Source organism: Entelurus aequoreus, linkage group LG09 (assembly GCF_033978785.1).
Source record: "Entelurus aequoreus isolate RoL-2023_Sb linkage group LG09, RoL_Eaeq_v1.1, whole genome shotgun sequence".
Lineage (NCBI taxonomy): Eukaryota > Metazoa > Chordata > Actinopteri > Syngnathiformes > Syngnathidae > Entelurus > Entelurus aequoreus.
In genome coordinates this window covers 44,693,426-44,713,440 of record NC_084739.1, presented here as the reverse complement: position 1 = coordinate 44,713,440, position 20,015 = coordinate 44,693,426, and the positions used below count along the sequence as shown (strand labels likewise).

Sequence of the window (20,015 nt, the reverse complement as noted above, 5' to 3'; positions counted from 1 at the left end):
GCCACCGGCCTTGATAATATTCCCTCCAGATTCCTCAGGGACTCTGCCTCCATCATTGCCCCGATCATCACGCACATAATAAACCTATCAATTACACAAGGCCAAGTACCAAAAGATTTTAAGATAGCAAGAGTAACTCCCCTCTTTAAAAAAGGAAGCAAATTGGAACCTGGCAACTACCGACCTGTTTCTATTCTCAGCTCCATTTCGAAAGTAATGGAGAAAATAGTTTATGAACAGGTCGATAGTTACCTTGCCACTAATAAACTCATGTACAAATTCCAATCCGGCTTCAGAACTAACCACTCCACTGACCCATGCCTTCTCTATCTGACCGACCACATCAAACATGAGGTGGACGCGGGCAAATACTGCGGCATGGTCATGCTGGACCTTCAGAAGGCCTTTGACACCGTTAACCACGCTATACTGTTGGATAAGCTCAGAGCAATCGGATTTAACAAAACCTCTTGGAGCTGGATGCAGTCTTACTTGGAGGGGAGGGAGCAGGTGGTAGAGGTGAACGGCACCGTGTCCCCCCCCCCTATCGGTGAGCTGTGGAGTCCCCCAAGGCAGTATATTGGGACCTTTACTGTTCCTAATATACATAAACGACATGTCATCTGCATGCGACTGTGAATTGTTTTTGTTTGCGGATGACTCTGCCTTGCTGGTGTCCGGCAAGGACAAGTCACAGGTGGAGAAAATCCTCAGTGCTGAGCTCTGTAGAACTTGCACCTGGCTCGCTGACAACAAGCTATCCATCCACTTGGGTAAAACAGAATCCATCCTGTTTGGGTCCCACATCAAACTTAAGAGAGTCAATGACTTCACCATAAAAGTAGGTGACAGTGTCATCACCAGGAAAGATGAGGTCACCTACCTAGGTTCCATTCTAGAGGCTAACCTTTCCTGTGATAAAATGGCAACCAAAGTAATCAAAAAGGTTAACCAACGAACGAGATTTCTCTACAGAATTTCCTCTCTGGTCAACAAAAGCACCTTGAGGATCCTGGCGGGAACTCTCGTTCAACCCTTTTTCGATTACGCATGCACCTCCTGGTACCCTAGCACCTCCAAAACCCTCAAATCTAAACTCCAAACATCTCAGAACAAGCTAGTCAGGTTACTTCTAGACCTCCACCCCAGATCCCACCTCACTCCTACCCACTTCTCTAAAGTGGGCTGGCTCAAGGTGGAGGACAGAGTTAAACAACTTGCACTGAGCCTAGTCTATAAAATCCGCTACACCTCCCTGATACCGAAGTACATGTCAAACTATTTCCTTAACGTAAATGACCCCCATAACCACAACACCAGGGGGTGCTCCGAACTAACAAAGGTCTTAACTCATTCTTTTTCTATGCCACATCAATGTGGAATGCGCTCCCAACATGTATAAAAGAAAGGGCATCTCTATCCTCCTTCAAAACCGCAATAAAAGTTCACCTCCAGGCAGCTACAACCCTAAACTAACACCCTCCCCGGATTGCTAATAATCAAATGTAAACAATCAAATGCAGATACTTTTTCTTTTTCTTATGCCTTCTGATCCCTCTCTCTCTCTCTCTCTCTCTCTCTCTCTCTCTCTCTCTCTCTCTCTCTCTCTCTCTCTCTCTCTCTATGTCCACTACTTGATGTCCATATCCCCCCCCCCACCCCCTCACCCCCCTCCCTCCACACCCCTGATTGTAAATAATGTAAATAATTCAATGTGATTATCTTGTGTGATGACTGTATTATGATGATAGTATATATGATAGTATATATCTGTATCATGAATCAATTTAAGTGGACCCCGACTTAAACAAGTTGAAAAACTTATTCGGGTGTTACCATTTAGTGGTCAATTGTACGGAATATGTACTTCAGTGTGCAACCTACTAATAAAAGTCTCAATCAATCAATCAATACGGTCATTGTTTTTACAGTGCATAACTGTAAATTTAAAAACGGTACGATTATACCGTACGGTACAATTTTGGCAACTGAGCTGACAATATTTCACTGTAAAAGCTGTAAAAGTTTAATATTTTTGCCATACCGTTATTACACTGTTTAGATATGTTAAAATGTGTGAACACTTTGTTAAACATCACTTAAAAACACATGTAGTGTTCACAAAATCCTATATTATTCAGTATTCACATCCAATCTGAGTTTCTGGACAATTCCTACGAACTCCTTATTATAAATGATGTTGAATATAGTTTATACATTATTAGAATCACTCCTTAAGTAGGTTATCATAATTTATGCATCATAGGGTTAAGTATACTTAAGCGTTTTAATGATTGATCAAAACCTACCAATTAAAAGGGTTTTACATTTAGCTCCATAATAGGGCTAAGCTAACACGTTAACCTATGTGATTAAGATGAATACAATGATATATTTTTTAAATAGCATATTAATTACAAATACAATTAGAATAATCATGCACAATTTTGAGCGCACATGCTCTTTTTACCTTAACTGTGAGTTTTTACGTGAAAGTGATCAGGTCAAAACATACCTCAGTGCAGACATGCGTGAGGAAACTGAAACGCTGGTAAATTTCACCTCAAAATAAACCCAAATGTGACTTTAGATAAAACTGTGACCAACTTTTGAGCAAATAAATGAAGATTCAAGTATATCATTCAAATATTGAATCATACAACTTAAGTCTTGTCAAATTATTGGTGTCTTTTTTAAAGTTAACTAAATGATGCAAGCAAGTAATTTACCATGATTAATCCATAAATTTGAAGAGTGATTAATGTGATTACACAAAATAATTGCTGACAGCGCTAATTTTTAATTTTTGAACATAAAGCAGCAGTTTGATGCCAGGTATGCGGCATCAGGGGGAGTGAAACAGTTGAATATGATTGACATATTCCTTAATCAATGGAAAAAATTGACAAAAAAATCAATTAAAAGTCATCATGGTTTACTTGTTTTTCATCTTATAAATAACAGTCATTCATCTTGTCATTGTAAAACATGCATTTCCGTGCGCATGTGTATGTGTCCCAAAAAAACCAAACTACTTTACATCCATGTGCAGGTATAGATTCGGCGTGTGTTATGTGTGGCGTTGCCGGGGTGTGATGTTGTCTATGATCCGGGGGCTGCAGTGGGTTATGTAATGCAGAGCAGGGTCCGAGTAATTGAAGGGTGGGGGATTGTGTGCTTCCTGTAGGTTGTCTGTTAACAGGTGAGGCAGACTGAAAGGAAAAAAATGTCACATTTTACCTTAACACACAAGAAACTTTGGTGCTAAAAATTTGCAATGGTTTGGAGGAATGTGCTTCACATGCATTTGTTCATTGGAGACAACTTGGCTAACGTCTTTAAATGCATACCAAAGACTATAAAAATGGGACCCATTACCTCCCTGCTTGGCACTCAGCATCAAGGGTTGGAATTGGGGGTTAAATCACCAAAATGATTCCCGAGCGCGGCCACCGCTGCTGCTCACTGCTCCCCTCACCTCCCAGGGGATGGAACAAGGGGATGGGTCAAATGCAGAGGGTAATTTCACCACACCTAGTGTGTGTGTGTGACTATCAGTGGTACTTTTTAACTTAATATTGTGTTAATCTTTGGTTACCTAGAATGAAAAATAAAAGCAACATTTCCAACAACTCAATTGAAGTATTGGCGTTAATTTGCGTGGTAATAAATTAACATTTGCCCAGCCCAATGTGAGAAGTACATCTCCTGCCAGAGGGGATGTGGTGAACTGATACACACGTGTTGTTACCCACTTAGGGAGAGGTAAAAGTATGATGAGCATACTGGCATAAATATAAAGCACAAAACCAGCACATCTATTTAACAGACAACAAAAGACTTGGAACGCGACCATAGCATAGCTGTCCCCAAACTAAGGCTCGCGGGCCGAATGTGTACCACCAGCGTCCAAAATCTGGCCCGCGGGAAGTCTCAATTTTTTTTTTAATTTGTCCGACCACTTCCATGTCAGCTACCTCTCTTTGATTATAATGTCTATTTTCTGCTGGATCTACTCTCGATTATATGCTGCCCTCTTTCTGCTGCAGCTGTTACATATACTGTAATACATCAGGGGTGTCCAACTCATTTCAGCTCAGGGGCCGCATGGAGAATAATCTGAGCACAGGCAGGCCGGACTGTTAAAATCATGGCATTAAAACAAAAAAATAAAGACAACTTCAGATTGTTTTCTTTTTTTTTTACTTTGGCCAAAAATAGAACAAACACATTCTGAAAATATTACAATAAAAGTATAAAGTTTAGATCAGGGGGTCCCCAAACTATGGCCCAAATCCGGCCCGCCAAAGCCAAAATCAGGCCCGCGTAAGGTCTCAAGTTTTTTATTTATTTAAATTTGTCGTTTTTAATCTATTTTCTATCGCTTTTTACTCTTTTGGTCTCCTAGCCGCTCAGGCAAATCATATTGTCTAAAAATGCATTTTCGCAATGATAATGTGACATCATCACGCTTGCGCCGCATTGTCGGTCGAGCGTGCAGCAAGTGCGCACTCTTTTAGTCAATTAGTGCGTGAGGAATATATATATATATATATATATATATATATATATATATATACATATATACAGTATATATATATATTGACGGAGGCAGATAATTACATATATCCATATTTGTGTGTTACTTCTTTACTTTCATAGTCATATTACAAATAGCTAATGTTCCATATTGTACTCTTTTCCTTTTCTCATCATCTCATGAAAGTGTGCTTACATTGTGGGGCCACCTGGAGCTAGGAGGCAGAGAGGAGGAATCCTCCCTGCTTCCCTTCTCAGGCCGACTCTAGATAAGAGACACAATGGGCATGTGTTAAGGTGAGAGAGATGAGGGCGGGGGGAGATATTGAAGAAGAGAGTGTTTTCCGTGATGTTTTTCAGATCAACTTTGGCTACGCATTTGTATGTGTTATTCGAGGCTGGTCTCTTCAAATATTTGAAAATAAATCACAAAATACCTATTCTGCTCTGGTGATCATTTTGAACTCAGCTTATGTGTCATCGAGAGAACTTGGGAGTGAGCAGTGTTTTAAATTCCCCTTGGAGGAACATCTGGTCAGACGCAACAATATACACACACACACACACACACACACACGCAGCCCGGCCCCCGAGTCAAAAAGATTGGGGACCCCTGCCATAGCACCTAATATATAACAGCCCTGAGAAAGATAATAGAAAAGGAAAAAAATAACGTTAAGTATTAGAGATGAAATGGACACATTGAATAAGTTATATAATTAAAAAAATACTATATACTGTAAATACAATATTACAATATATGTGTATAATAAATATAGGTAAGCATGCCATCTCTACTTAAATTATGAAATAATGTGTATGGTGTACAATTAGGATGAGTATGATTATCTGTATATGTATGCACAGGGGTGTGGCTCCAAATTTTGGGCCCCCATACAGAAGATTCCGACGGGCCCCCTAAACCCAACGTCACCGCCTCACACACACACAAACATGGAATGTTTACATGCTTTTAAAAGATGGGATTAGACTAGAACATATCGAGATAACGCCTGAACCCCCCCAACCCCAATAATTTTGTTTTGTTTTCATTTTTAATTTAATTACATTTTTTTACCAAAAAAAAATTACAGCAAATTGAATATAAAGTGGCCGGAATATGAATTTGCATAACCATATACTGTAACTTATGATTATTCACATAAACGTGATTACAAATATGTTTTTCTTAACTTCAGAGTTTATAGTAGAGATTACCTGATTCACGTTTAATTATTATCAGTGGATAAATACTAATAATGTAGCATCTCCTGGTAGTTAAGCTTCCCCCGTTTCTAACTTTAATTGAGGCTCCTTGAATGCACCACAGTTATGGGCACTGAGATGCAAAATTTTAACTTGTACATAACTTTCTCCCATGCTGCAACAGATAGATTTTTACCTTTCTTCTACCATGTCATCATTGTACCAAAATGCTGGTGCTGCGTGTGTCAACCTTATTACTGAACTTTCATGACAATATTTATTTTATCCTAACATTTAGGACGTAGTCTCTATAACTTACATATTTAAATAATTTTACAAAAGCCCAGGGCCACCCTGTGCATGGGACCCCTGTAAAACGTCCCCACTTTCTTCTCCCCTTCCACGCCCCTGTGTAGGCACAAGAGTTTTATGTATTTTATATAATATTTGTGGGGAAAAGTTGAAGGACAAAACATCATTTTGGACAAGAATTTTGTGAAACCATTAAAATAACCAAAAACAAAAAAACAAAAAGTAACCAAACAACCACCCCCCCAAAAAAACGAGTGAATCATCCTACCTCTATTAGTGCCAGGAGTCATATACAGTAGTGTTCAGCAGTTTGGTGACATTGTCTCATGCAATACAAGGCTAAAGTGTCTAAACTTCTGACTGCCACTATGAATGCATTTTTTCCTATCATGTGATTAAATTCATGTGGAATAACTTTTGCCAATGGCAGTCAATAATCTCAAGATAAGTATAGAAATGTTTGGATAAGCAGTTCTTGAATATTCAGCAACTCAGGAATATTAATGCAGACTCAAGGCCAGGTTAATTTAACAATAAAAATAAAATTGTCTCACATCAACTTAATAAAATAACAATATGATATTAATACATATGCATATATTAATAAATATACAACTACAAATACAAATGTGATATACAAATAAATCATTTGTATAAATAAACGCGTATTTGTAAATATATTTTTGAGATTTGAAAATATATACAAATCAAATTTATAAATATAAAAATGTGACATACAAATAAATCAAGAATTTGTATAAATAAACATGTATTTGTAAATATATTTTTGAAATTTTAATATAGATTTTGATTTTGTATTTTTATTTGTATTTAATTTGAATATGTGGATCACTTCTTTGCTTTTGTGTCGATGAGACATTCCTACCACAAACCAGATGCACAAATAAATGTGACCAAATTTGAATGTGGAGTTACACACTCCCCTGAACAACCAACAGAGGGCACTGCAGCCACAGGGGTCTGGGTCACAGACATGGTCAGACACTGGCGAGCCAATCAGAGGCACACTAGGGAGGGTTGTATAGTGGATTAAATGGATGGGTAAGTAATAACTAGTATTGATAACTGTTTCAGGTGTGCTGTAGTAGTGCCATGGTTGTATAGTGGATTAAATGGATGGGTAAGTAATAACTAGTATTGATAACTGTTTCAGGTGTGCTGTAGTAGTGCCATGGTTGTATAGTGGATTAAATGGATGGGTAAGTAATAACTAGTATTGATAACTGTTTCAGGTGTGCTGTAGTAGTGTCATGGTTGAATCTACTAGATAGTTTAGTCAGTCACTCAGCTTTTACAGGTGTGTGATGTGACGACGACGTCTGGCAACATCCAAAATATCTAATGAAGTAAAAGTGGAAGTAGGAGAAAAAAAAAGATCCTCCAGTAATGTACAGATACAGCATTTCAGTACTTCTACTACTAGTGAAGTAGGCCTTAATAGCCTTGGCCTTAGCGCTACTTCGTTAGCTGCTAGCTGGCTAACGTTGTCAGACGTCATCATCACATCAACACCTGTAAAAGCTGAGAGACTGACTAAACTATCTAGTAAATACAACCATGGCACTACTACATCAAACCTGAAACAGTTATCAATACTAGTTATTACTTACCCATCCATTTACAGGTACAGAACTATCAAATTCCGGAGGGCCCGCCTCAGGAAAAGCCTTATAGCCTGTAAATGTGTGTTGGTCATGTAGGATGTCTTTTTGTTATTTTTTGTGATGTGTAATGTCTATTGTTCAAATGTACGGCAGTGACAATGAATTTCCCCAAGGGGACCAATAAATCTAAATCTAATCTAATCATAATCCACTATATGACTCTCCCTAGTGTGCCTCTGATTGGCTCGCCAGTGTCTGACCATGTCTGTGACCCAGACCGCTCTGGCTGCAGTGCCCTCTGTTGGTTGTTCAGGGGAGTGTGTAACTCCACATTCAAACTCGGTCACATGTATTTGTGCATCTGGTTTGTGGTAGGAATGTCTCATTGACACAAAAGCAAAAAAACGATCCACATATGCAAATTCAATACAAATACAAATACAAAATCAAGCATATTTATATTCAAATCTCAAAAATATATTTACAAATACACGTTTATTTATTCAAATTCTTGATTCATTTGTATATCACATTTTTATTTTTATAAATTTTATTTGTATATATTTTCAAACCTCAAAAATATATTTACAAATACGTGTTTATTTATACAAATTATTTATTTGTATATCACATTTGTATTTGTATTTGTATATTTATTAATATATGCATATGTATTAATATCATATTGATGTATATAAGTTGATGTGAGACAATTTTACTTCCATACATTTCGCTTCAAAACAGAACTTTGGATAAAATTAAGGTACCATCGGCACACATCAAGTTTAAAATACCATCTTAAAGCGAAACACGTACTCAAGGATGGACATTTATTTTAGAATATTTAACATGTATTTATTATTTATCTACTAAGGATATCCCTATTCAATATTGATATCCATCTAATATTAACAAAAACAACAACAACAACCAGTGTTGTCAAACCTTTTTGTGACTTATTTTGTAAACAACTACTAGCGACAAATCTAATGACTTTTCCCGGGGATATTGGAGACTTTTTTGTGTCTGGGAGACTCTGAGATGAAAGCAAGCAGCACTCATCGTCCTCAGCGAGCAGTGACGGCTGCTGCCGGTCAGCTGGTACTGCTGCACCGATAGCTACATACTAGCATGAAAGCTATCTACATCGACAAGAAGCAGTGGAAAACGTTAGGATGGCAAAGTTTACTGATTCAATGTTGTCAACAAAAGTACCAAAGTTAAGTTAAACATATGCCTTTGCTAAATGGACAGCCAACCAAGTCTTGCAAGAAGATGTCATTCATATCACCACAGCTGATCCGTCGTACAATACCTTGAAGAGGCACAATTACAGCAAAGATAAACCAACCGTACTTTACAAATAGGAGCATCAACTTGCAACTACAGACTGCATGTGAATTTATTTTGCTTCCTGTAAGTGATCACAATGAGCTGGGTTCACATTGTACCAAAAAAAGAGATCAGAATTGTCATCTGAAAAAGGTAAACAGGCTTGTTTGTTTAAACAACTATTTAAACTAAAGAAGAGTAAATGGTGGACTATGTTAAGTTGTTTATGAGTGCGTTTACAACATTATTGATTAGTAACTGTACATTGTTTGCAAAAAATTTTAAAACTGCAAAGACTTTCAAAATGTGCACTTAATTTTTACAATAATTATTTTCACAAAGTTTTGAAAGCATCTTTCCTTTCCTAGGAAAATGTTATTTATGCAAGCAAATAATAATTAATCATCATTAATCACAGGTTTCAAGTGTGATTATTATGATTTAAAAAAATAATCACTTGACAGCCCTAGTAAATAATAAATGTTATTATAAATGTGCCTGTTACTACATTACATATATACTAACAGCATGTATATGAAACCTTAACGGAGGTGTTTGGATGTTTCTAAGCGCTTTATAGGCAGAATGGTGCGACTTCTATAGGCTCCATTGTAAACATACTTTTAATCGCATTTATTTATTATTGAGAATGCATAAAAAAAAGAAAAACATATGGGTTCTTCTCTTACATAGGGATTGTGAATGATCAACAAAATTCCCTAAAATGTGCAGTTCCCCTTTAAATATATCACTGATTCTCTCTAATCTAACATTGTAATCCCACAATACCAGAGCATCCCCCTATATTATATCCATAGGGTCTAGTGTGCGCAGAGAGCGGGCCAGTCATCGAGGGGATTATGTGTCTCTAACACCTGGCCCAGATGCCGTACATCTGTACACATGCTGGGGACAAGGACACAGGATTGATGCACGTCACAAACAGATACTGAATACATCCATCTTGTACAATGTTATCATTATATTACAAATATATATATTTCATACAGTTCCATATTTTAAATGATGGCATTCGGACATTTATTTTAGAATATTTAACATGTATTTATTATTTATCTACTAAGGGTGTCCCTGTTCGATATTGATATCCATCTAATATTAGCAGAAAAACAACAACAACCAAGTATTGGATTGCATCGGCATGCATCCAAAATGTGTGATACACTGTAATCTCTGATGCAAGCAGTCCTGCAGCGTGTTTACTTGTGCAATGCTCTACAGCCAGTTACCATCTATATGTCCTCCAACAAGCACACAACATTGGTAATTTTTTTGCATTTTAGTCAAGTCATTTGGTCAGGACTCAGCCTGTACACAGTCACAACCTCAAAGACTAGGGATTGGTACCTTACACATTTGAAGTGATTCAGTACAAATTCTCAGTACCTGGTAATCAGTTGTTTAATTTACAGTACTTTATATCACTTTATATTGTGCTCAAAGTGTACAAACCTTCACTAAAGTAGGGACTTTTGTCAAGGCTGGAACCCATTATTCATATTTACATTGTTTCTTATGGAGGAATTTGCTTCAGTATACAAACTTTTCGATTTATGAACCCTGTTCGAGAACCAGTCGTAAATCAAGGTTCCACAGTATATATCAGTGGCGGGCTATGCATTTCACACCTAGGCCTTCAGTGATTTCCTACTTAGTCCGCCTCCAATGAATACCTCTCATACTACCATCATTTTTGTCACCACATGAGCACGACTGGAGAAATACAATACAGAAACACACTTGCGCACTACTGGACATTGAATCACCTCAATAGTGTACAAAACGGGCTATTTTACGGTGCATTTAAAACTCAATAAATCCGCATTCACAATTAAAACATATCTTTACGTGGCACTGTCAAAATTGAAATAATTGTGAAAACATATTAAACGTGACAAAATACAGAAATAAGATATTTAAACTCATAATTTGCAGCACCCATAATAAATCATAAGCCCGAGGTACCGCTCATAGTTGGTTGATTCGATTGGAAGTGGCGGACAAACCATTTCAACGGCTGGGACAGGTTATCTAGCTCGGGGGTCGGCCGCGTACTTGCCAACCTTCCCGATTTTTCCGGGAGACTCCCGAATTTCAGTGCCCCTCCCGAAAATCTCCCAGAGCAACCATTCTCACAAATTTCTCCCGATTTTCACCCGGACAATAATATTGAGGGCGTGCCGTGATGGCACTGCCTTTAGCGGCCTCTACGACCTGTAATCACGTCCGCTTTTTCTCCATACAAACAGCGTGCCGGCCCAGTCACATGTTGTATGAGCCTTCTAAAGACACACGTAAGTCACTGCAAGACATACTTGATCAACAGCCATACAGGTAACACTGTTACATATATGCGCCACTCTGTGAACCCACACTAAACAAGAATGACAAACACATTTTGGGAGAATATCCGCATCGTAACACAACATAAACACAACAGAACAAATACCTAGAATCACTTGCAGCCCTAATTCTTCCGGGCTACAATATACACCCCCGCTACCACCAAACCCCGCCCCCCCAACCACGCCCACCTTAACCCAACCCCCTGCCCCCCTAACCCCGCCCACCTCAACCCCTCCCCCCATCTCCCGAATTTGGAAGTCTCAAGGTTGGCAAGTATGGTCGGCCGACCTCACCTTACGAAATCTATAGCTTCTCTTGAAATGCCCTTCTTAAAAATGGCCTTGCAAGTATATATCTGCAACTTAAGCAACGTTTTGCTCTCCTCCGGCCATTGTGGGTTAAAAAAGCGAGTAGATATAATTTCTCTGTTAGCCCAGTGGGCGGCTTTGTTGATTTGGATAGCACTTCCTGCTCTCGCAACTCACAACTTGTGATTGGACACTCACTTGTGAGTCACAAATGTGCAGGGATGAGAATTGATAATATTTTTCCAGTTCTGATTCCACATTCAATTCTGCTTAACCATTTAGTTCCTTTATCGGTTCTCTTATCGATTTTAATTTGTAAAAAAAAAACAAAAAAAAAACTAACAACAAAACGGTAGATTAGCATCCATTTTGTTTAGTTTAGAGGTAACAGGACCTTAGAAAGACAACAGTGAGGTCTTGAGAGGCACCTAGGATAGAGAATAAACATGATAAATAAATATACCTCTGTATAATTTAACAAAATAAAATATGTGTGAAAATTATGCAAGATTGTAACATTCAGTAACAATTTCAAAACTTTTACAATCTTTTTTCATCACTCTAGAAAATATGTTGGTGAACTCAAAACATTAAAATAGGTTGTTTAGATTTACAATGTGAAACTATTATATACTGTACATAACATGCAACTCAAGATATTTCTAAATTTCTTTTAATAAAATGTTGAGGATTATGGCTTGCATTTTATGAAGACCTTGAATTGAAAATCTCAGAAAATGTGCAAAAATCGTAAGCTAAGCCATACTTGCCAACCCTCCCGTTTTTAGCGGGAGAATCCCGATATTCAGCGCCTCACCCGACAACCTCCCGTCAGAGATTTTCTCCCGACAAACTCCCGGTATTCAGCCGGAGCTGGAGGCCACGCCCCCTCCAGCTCAATGTGGACCTGAGACTGAGTGGGGACAGCCTGTTCTCACGTCCGCTTTCCCACAATAAAACAGCTTACCTGCCCAATGACGTCATAACATCTAGGGCTTTTAGAGAGTGGAGTGCACAACTGTGCACACAACAAGGAGAGGAAGCAGAAGAACGAGGAAATTACAGACATGGCGACGCCATCGACGAGCAAGATGAAGAAATACGCTTGCAAGTTGAACGGAGAAGTTAAACAGGACAATACTGCCATCTAATGGATAGCCTCTGGAACACTGAAATTCAAGTATTTATTTTATATGTAAATAAAATATATATATATATATATATATATATATATATATATATATATATATATATATATATATATATATATATATATATATATATATATATATATATATATATAGCTAGAATTCACTGAAAGTCCAGTATTTCATACATATATATATATATATATATATATATATATATATATATATATATATATGAAATGTATATGAAATACTCGAGTTGGTGAATTCTAGCTGTAAATAACCAGGCCCCCAACCACGCCCCAAACCACGCCCCCCGCCCCCGACCAAGCTCCACGCCCCCCCCTAACCCAACCCCCCCACCCCACCCCACCCCCCACCTCCCGATATTGGAGGTCTCAAGGTTGGCAAGTATGAGCTAAGCACAAATGTAAATTTGCATGAGTTTATATCACATATTAGTTTCACATTTGAAGTTGATTTTCTGACATGAATGTACACCATATTCTACTTATATGAGTTTCAACTGTATAATGTAATGACTGAGGGAAAATTTGGTTGTATGCACCTTTTCACCGACTACTATTGAACATTCACTTTGTAAAAATCAGGAGCACTGTGGCAAATGGGATCAACCGTTTGACCACAAACGTATTCACAGCTTGTCTGTTCTGCGTGTACTCTTTTCCATGTTGCGGGGAAATAGAAGCAGGCAGCAGACATGAAATGGAGCGAGTACTTACTGCCCGGCTCGGAGCTAGTCAGAATCTGTCTCTCGTCTTGCTCATTTAAATGAGGAGGTATTCATTTTATTTAACAAATAATAGCGCTAACATAATAGGCAGTGAATTAGTACCTGTTGTATTTACGCCAGATGACGTGGTTACTGCTGCTGGGATGAGATCGACGCGGTTAAAAAACGCAACATTCATTTATAGTTATTGCATGCTTTGTGTTCAAATGTTTCTGCATATTGCTCATATGTCCTCCTCTTGCTGAAATAGCAATCTTGCAAGTAGCGATGTTGCAATCTTTTCTTGTAAAATGTTGTCAATTTAAAAGCGTTTGTTTCACCCGTGCGCCGCCATTTTGCTGTCTTACGACACTACACGCGTTGCCTAATGACGTCATTCCCATCCAAGGAATTGATACACTGGGAACTAGGGATGTCCAATAATAGCTTTTTGCCAATATCCGATATTCCGATATTGTCCAAAGCTTTAATTACCGATACCAATATATCAACCGATACTGATATATACAGTCGTGGAATTAACACATTATTATGCCTAATTTGGACAACCAGGTATGGTGAAGATAAGGTCCTTTTTTTAAAAATTCATAAAATAAAATAAGATAAATAAATTAAAAACATTTTCTTGAATAAAAAAGAAAGTAAAACAATATAAAGACATTTTCATAGAAACTAGTAATTAATGAAAATGAGTAAAATTAACTGTTAAAGGTTAGTACTATTAGTGGACCAGCAGCACGCACAATCATGTGTGCTTACGGACTGTATCCCTTGCAGACTGTATTGATATATATTGATATATAAAGTAGGAACCAGAATATTAATAACAGAAAGAAACAACCCTTTTGTGTGAATGAGTGTGAATTAGTGTAAATGGGGGAGGGAGGTTTTTTGTGTTGGTGTACTAATTGTAAGTGTATCTTGTGTTTTTTATGTTGATTTAATAAAAAATAATTTAAAAAAACAACCCGATACCGATAATAAAAAAAACGATACCGATAATTTTCGATATTACATTTTAAAGCATTTATCGGCCGATAATATCGGCAGGCCGATATTATCGGACATCTCTACTGGGAACCAATTATTTTCGATTCCCATCCCTACAAGTGAGTATTCAATCACAGGAGGCGTATATGTCACTTTCAACGGTTCAACGTTTGGCAACCTAGGAAGGCCTACTGTCAACAACTCGTGCTCTGATTGGCTAGCGTAACTATCTATCAACTGTATGTGCCCCGTTCACCTACGCTGCGCAGACCGCAGCATTGTTGATTCAGAAGGCCTCCGGCAGATTTCGTACAGCTTGAGCAACAAGCGAGCTGAATTCTGATTGGATAAAAGCTTGTAAAAACGTAAAAACAGCAAAATCTGAGCCTAATATGACATGAAGAGAATATGATGAATACTTTTACATTGGAACCTTGATTTACGTACGCTTATATTTGCGTCTTTTTCGGTACGAATGTTTACATTGCGCTAAATATGCCTCTGTGTGCGGACCATGTCTCGGCGTATGAACGCTTCATTCATTTATATATTTATTTTGTATGCCGCTGGACGCCCAATGGGGGCTACTTTTTTGATGACATCACTTCCTGTACACGTGGGCACGGCCACTTTGAAGAGGCGGCGCCCCATACGTTACATCCTGTTTACATCTTGTACACAGAGGTGCGGCCATTTCGAATAGCGGCACTTCTGACGAGTTTATTTCCACAATTGTTGTACCTTGCGCCGGTCAGAGCTGTGTCAGATCTTTTTGTGTGATCAAAAACACTTAAAATGTATCCAAACTCTCACGGTCTTGCTGTATAGCTTCGGGTTGATGGACAACCACTGAGCTAGCATTTTAGCTAGTTAGCCCCCTTAAGGCACCTTCAGTTTGAGGACTTTATCAGCAAAGGAGGTTTTGTTACGCAGCAAGTCTTTGATTGTGATGAGGCCAAAAACAATGCCACAGCAGAACTTTATTACAGCGAAGGAGAAGGCACTACCTGGACACAAGCCGATTGAAGATTGTCTCTCACTTCTAGTTTGTGCTAACGCTAGCGATGATTACGTGAAGCCACTGCACATGTATCTGTCCAAAACTCCCAGTGTTCAACAATGCCACACATATTCCCAGACACAAGGTAAAATTATTTTCTTTTTTTGGTTTTAGAGTGCACCAACAAGACTTGTGTGTGTGCGTGTGTTTGTTTGTGCATGTGTGTGTGTGTGTGTGTGTGTGTGTGTGTTGCTGTAATGTTTTTGTGTTTGGAAACAAAATACATTGTTGAGCTATTACCCTGTTGTTATATTGGTTTAATATGTACACACACACACACATATATATATATATATATATATATATATATATATATATATATATATATATATATATATATATATATATATATATATATATATATATATATATATATATATATATATATATATATATAAATATATGTATATATATATATACATATGGATAGATAGATAGATAGATAGATAGATAGATAGATAGATAGATAGATAGATAGATAGATAGATAGATAGATAGATAGATAGATGGATAGATAGATAGATAGATAGATAGATAGATAGATAGATAGATAGATAGATAGATAGATAGATAGATAGATAGATAGATAGATAGATAGATAGATAGATAGATAGATAGATAGATAGATAGATAGATAGATAGATAGATAGATAGATAGATAGATAGATAGATAGATAGATGGATAGATAGATAGATAGATCTTGTTGCCTCCCAGCTGATCTTCCTCCCAGGGAATTTTAAGTTGCTGGTCACTCCCAAGTTCTTTTTATGACACATAAGCTGAGTAGAAGGACCACCAGAAACAGAATAGGTATTTTGTAATTTATTTCCAAAGCTTTGGAAATAGAATGAGACCAATCCAGGACAGAGCATTCCCTAGCGCAGCTAAAACCGGTCTAATCTCAAATACGCAAGCCTTCTCTTCTATAATGTGTTTCTCGTTCCCACCCTTTGTTGTCCCTCCCACCTTCCAGAATGACTACAGATGCCCATTGTCCTCCTCAGCTGGACACAGGATAGATTACGGAAAAGGAGTTATAGCTACTCCCTGCATACCAAAGCTTCAAGGCCGACACGCAGTACTTGCAGACCAAAAGAGCACAATTGGAAGAACACTAGCTGTTTTGTAGTACGACCACGAAATTAAAGAAGTAACACTTAAATATGGATATATGTAATTATCCACTTCCGTCAATATACATTAGACCTTTAAGCCTATTGTTATGTTTTTTGGTGAGCATGTGCAGTTTGTGTTACTTACTCTCCACTAACAGTCTTCTTAGAGCAACAGAAACAAGCAAGTGCAGCCAGAAGGAGCAGCAGAGGGATGCCGATACCCAGAACCAGGCCAAGAATAAGGTCCAGGTCTGTGTTGCTCAATGTGTCTCGATCTGCTGAGTTTCAGATTAAATCACATTGGACGAACTGATTAAGTCAACAAAAACATCTAATGTGTCTTTTCCTGCAGACATAGCTATTGATACACACATTTCCTAACTTATTAGCTTCATTGTCATTCATCTGCTTTGAAATTGCTTTTAAAAAGACACTCACTTAGTACACAGGACTGGGCTTCATCCACATCAGTTGTGCCATTGCACACACACCTGTAGCCTCCATACGTGTTGGTGCAGAGAGCAGGGTGCACACACACCGCCTCCTTGGCCTTACACTCATCCAAATCTGTGGGTGGGAAGACAAAGAGCAAGTAGGAGACATAAATCTTTCTTCAACATGGTATTTGCGAGGCGATTCGAGTTTTACTGTTTATCAGCATATTTTAGTGTATTATGGTACAATGATAGAATATAATATTGTTGGCTTGGACGGCTAAGCTTGAAAACAACAACTGCTGCCTTCAAAGAACGGGATCTCCTCAATTTACCATCAACTTCTATGGAGCTGATGTCATAGTGGCTGCTGACACTGGCCAGGTAGTCCCTGATGTACCAGTGCGGTGTGTCACTGGACACGTTGATGCGATATTCAACCAGGCGTGCACCGGAGCTCTGTCCTGGATCCTTCCTGCTGGCATTGTAGAATTTGTTCTGGAAGCCCATGGACAGGATGTCAACCAGCTGAAGGAAAAATGCATCATTGTTTGTTACTTTGAAAAATACAAATAATTTAAATAGTCAGTAGCCAACAATTATATAATCACTCACAGTGATACATTGATTTGTGTATGCCCCTCTTTTTGTATGATTAGATTTTTGTTGAAAATATTTGCCCTAGTTTTTCTATTCTGAATGATCTTTTCTTTGTATGTCGTACAACCAAAAACTGTGCATTACAAACTCAGCTCATCGCAGTATTTGCCAACAAAAGTCTTCAATTAAGGTAAAAGTAATTTTAAATGTTTATTTATCTATTACATGTCATTATCTCACATGACAGGTATTACTACCGGTAGTTTCTGGTATTTAGTTGTATTTCCAATCAAGTGCTCTTATAATGGTTTCTACTTCCTGTTTGCCTCCGTTTGCTACCAACAATTGCAAATTGTTTTTGTGTTACCTGCTTTTCTCTCTTAAAAAAATGCTTCTTATCTGTACGTGGTTTCCAATATCTGCATCCTGGGGTCCAGACCAGACCGACAGAATGGACAGTTTTGGTTTTTGTACAATTCGCTCGTCTTTGGACTTTTTGGAACAGATTACTGACGAGTACCACTTGTACACAAAAAGCTCACCTGCTCGAGTCCATCTGCTCTGTTCCTCCTCCAGTCCACAGAAACGTTGAACACATTACCCCCTGCAGACACACAACAGCCTCAACACCTGCGTAATGATATCTTATGCCTATATTGGGGCATGTCTGCCACTGTATGTGCATAGAAACACCATGAATGAAACAGTATATAACAATATTGAAAGCTTACCTGGAGGATTGCCAGCGTCGCCTGAAGAGAAAAAAGTAATAATTTGCATTATATTTAATGTCTACATGTACTGTAATTGAATTAACAAAGAATAACACAAAAATGCATTTACTGATATCATGATGACATACTATGCACATACCACAACCATCAGACTCTCTTGTCTCCTGATATCTGCAGTAGCAGTCAACAGAGCCTGGTTTGTTCTTACACTCAAACTTGGCATTCGGACAAGCTGACAGCTCAGCGCATTCGTCGATATCTTCAGTACGCACACAGACAGCTGCACTGTTAGATTACTGTTAATCAATGCGAGAATATTCATCTTTTAAGGCTTTGTACCTGTACAATTGATTCCATCTCCGAAAAAGCCAGGCTTACATGTGCATGTGTAGTTTTGTTTTGTGCTGGAGCAAATCGCATCTTTGTGGCACGGGAAAGGGAAGGGAGGCATGCACATGTCTGGAAAGTACATCACAAAGCAAGACTGAGATGTGAAACGGATTATTTACATCAAAAAAAACAATTAATTTGGGACTGACCATGCTCAAAGCACTTGTACCCCTGCTTTCCGTTTGTCACTGTATTATCCGGGCATTGTCCACAGGTAAAATCATTAGGGTGTGACTCAGATTGGCACTGCACCCCTCGGTAACATGGCTTGCCTATGCATGGGTCTGCAACCGTTCCGCAAAACTTCCCACTGAATCCTTTAAGGCAAAGGCATCCCAACACCTGGAACATTGCCAGAGATACACTACTAAAAACCTGATAATGCCACGGTATGCACATCATATCCATACAAAAACAATGCAACCAACTCGTGCATTCTTTTTCGGGTCATTCAGCTGGGTCTGTTGATTGATTCTTATCAGTACTCTATGGTTAAAAAACGATGAAGCTACCCCTAATCTGATAGTTGCACATTTTGGGTGACGTTAGTTTTTGAAGGCATTGGCATTTCTCAAAGGTTTACCTGGAACTTTCCCTGAAGATGGTTTTCCATGACGCTGTCATACTGACAAGTCCCTCCATTAAGGCAGTTGCAGATTCGCAGAATGGGGGTAAACAATGAGCTGGAGAGCCTGTCTGTGACCTTAATAGTAAGCTGGACAGGATCAGTGCCAAGGGGTCTCCAGGATAAGTAACCATCACCTGGATTGGAGAAAGGGGCGAATAGTCTGAAACTCATTTACTGCACTTTTTGGCCAAATAGCGAGTGATTTTTTTTACTATTCAATAATTACAGTGTTTATTTTGTTTTGGCTCTACCTGAAGCAAGGGTTCAACTTGCATAAACAGTAAATTGCTATGACTCACCACTGCCAATGGAGGCCTGCGGAGGTCTTGGGAAGAGTAGTGAATAGGTTATAGGATCTTCATTTGGGTCCAGGGCAATGATCCGGAGATTAACTGTAGAGTTCACTTCCGCTTGGATCATTGTAGGTTCTGTCACTATTGGAGGTGTGTTGCCTACCAGCGCATTCATACAA

At 38.4% G+C, this 20,015-nt stretch overlaps 1 protein-coding gene across 1 annotated transcript in view; it reads right to left on the bottom strand.

Annotated features, from left to right (window-relative positions):
* Window positions 1-2,981: 2,981 nt before the first annotated feature.
* Window positions 2,982-20,015, bottom strand: part of si:ch73-105b23.6 (mucin-like protein) — a 53,267-nt gene continuing 36,233 nt past the window's right edge. The window contains exons 15-25 of the mRNA XM_062057877.1: window positions 19,843-19,995; window positions 19,499-19,677; window positions 19,065-19,257; window positions 18,865-18,984; window positions 18,665-18,784; window positions 18,523-18,543; window positions 18,334-18,395; window positions 17,527-17,719; window positions 17,196-17,324; window positions 16,903-17,032; window positions 2,982-3,212 (exon numbers count right to left, since the gene is read on the bottom strand). Of these exons, the coding sequence (XP_061913861.1) occupies window positions 3,071-3,212; window positions 16,903-17,032; window positions 17,196-17,324; window positions 17,527-17,719; window positions 18,334-18,395; window positions 18,523-18,543; window positions 18,665-18,784; window positions 18,865-18,984; window positions 19,065-19,257; window positions 19,499-19,677; window positions 19,843-19,995 (1,442 nt within the window). The 3' untranslated portion in view covers window positions 2,982-3,070. The remainder of the gene's footprint in view (window positions 3,213-16,902; window positions 17,033-17,195; window positions 17,325-17,526; window positions 17,720-18,333; window positions 18,396-18,522; window positions 18,544-18,664; window positions 18,785-18,864; window positions 18,985-19,064; window positions 19,258-19,498; window positions 19,678-19,842; window positions 19,996-20,015) is intronic.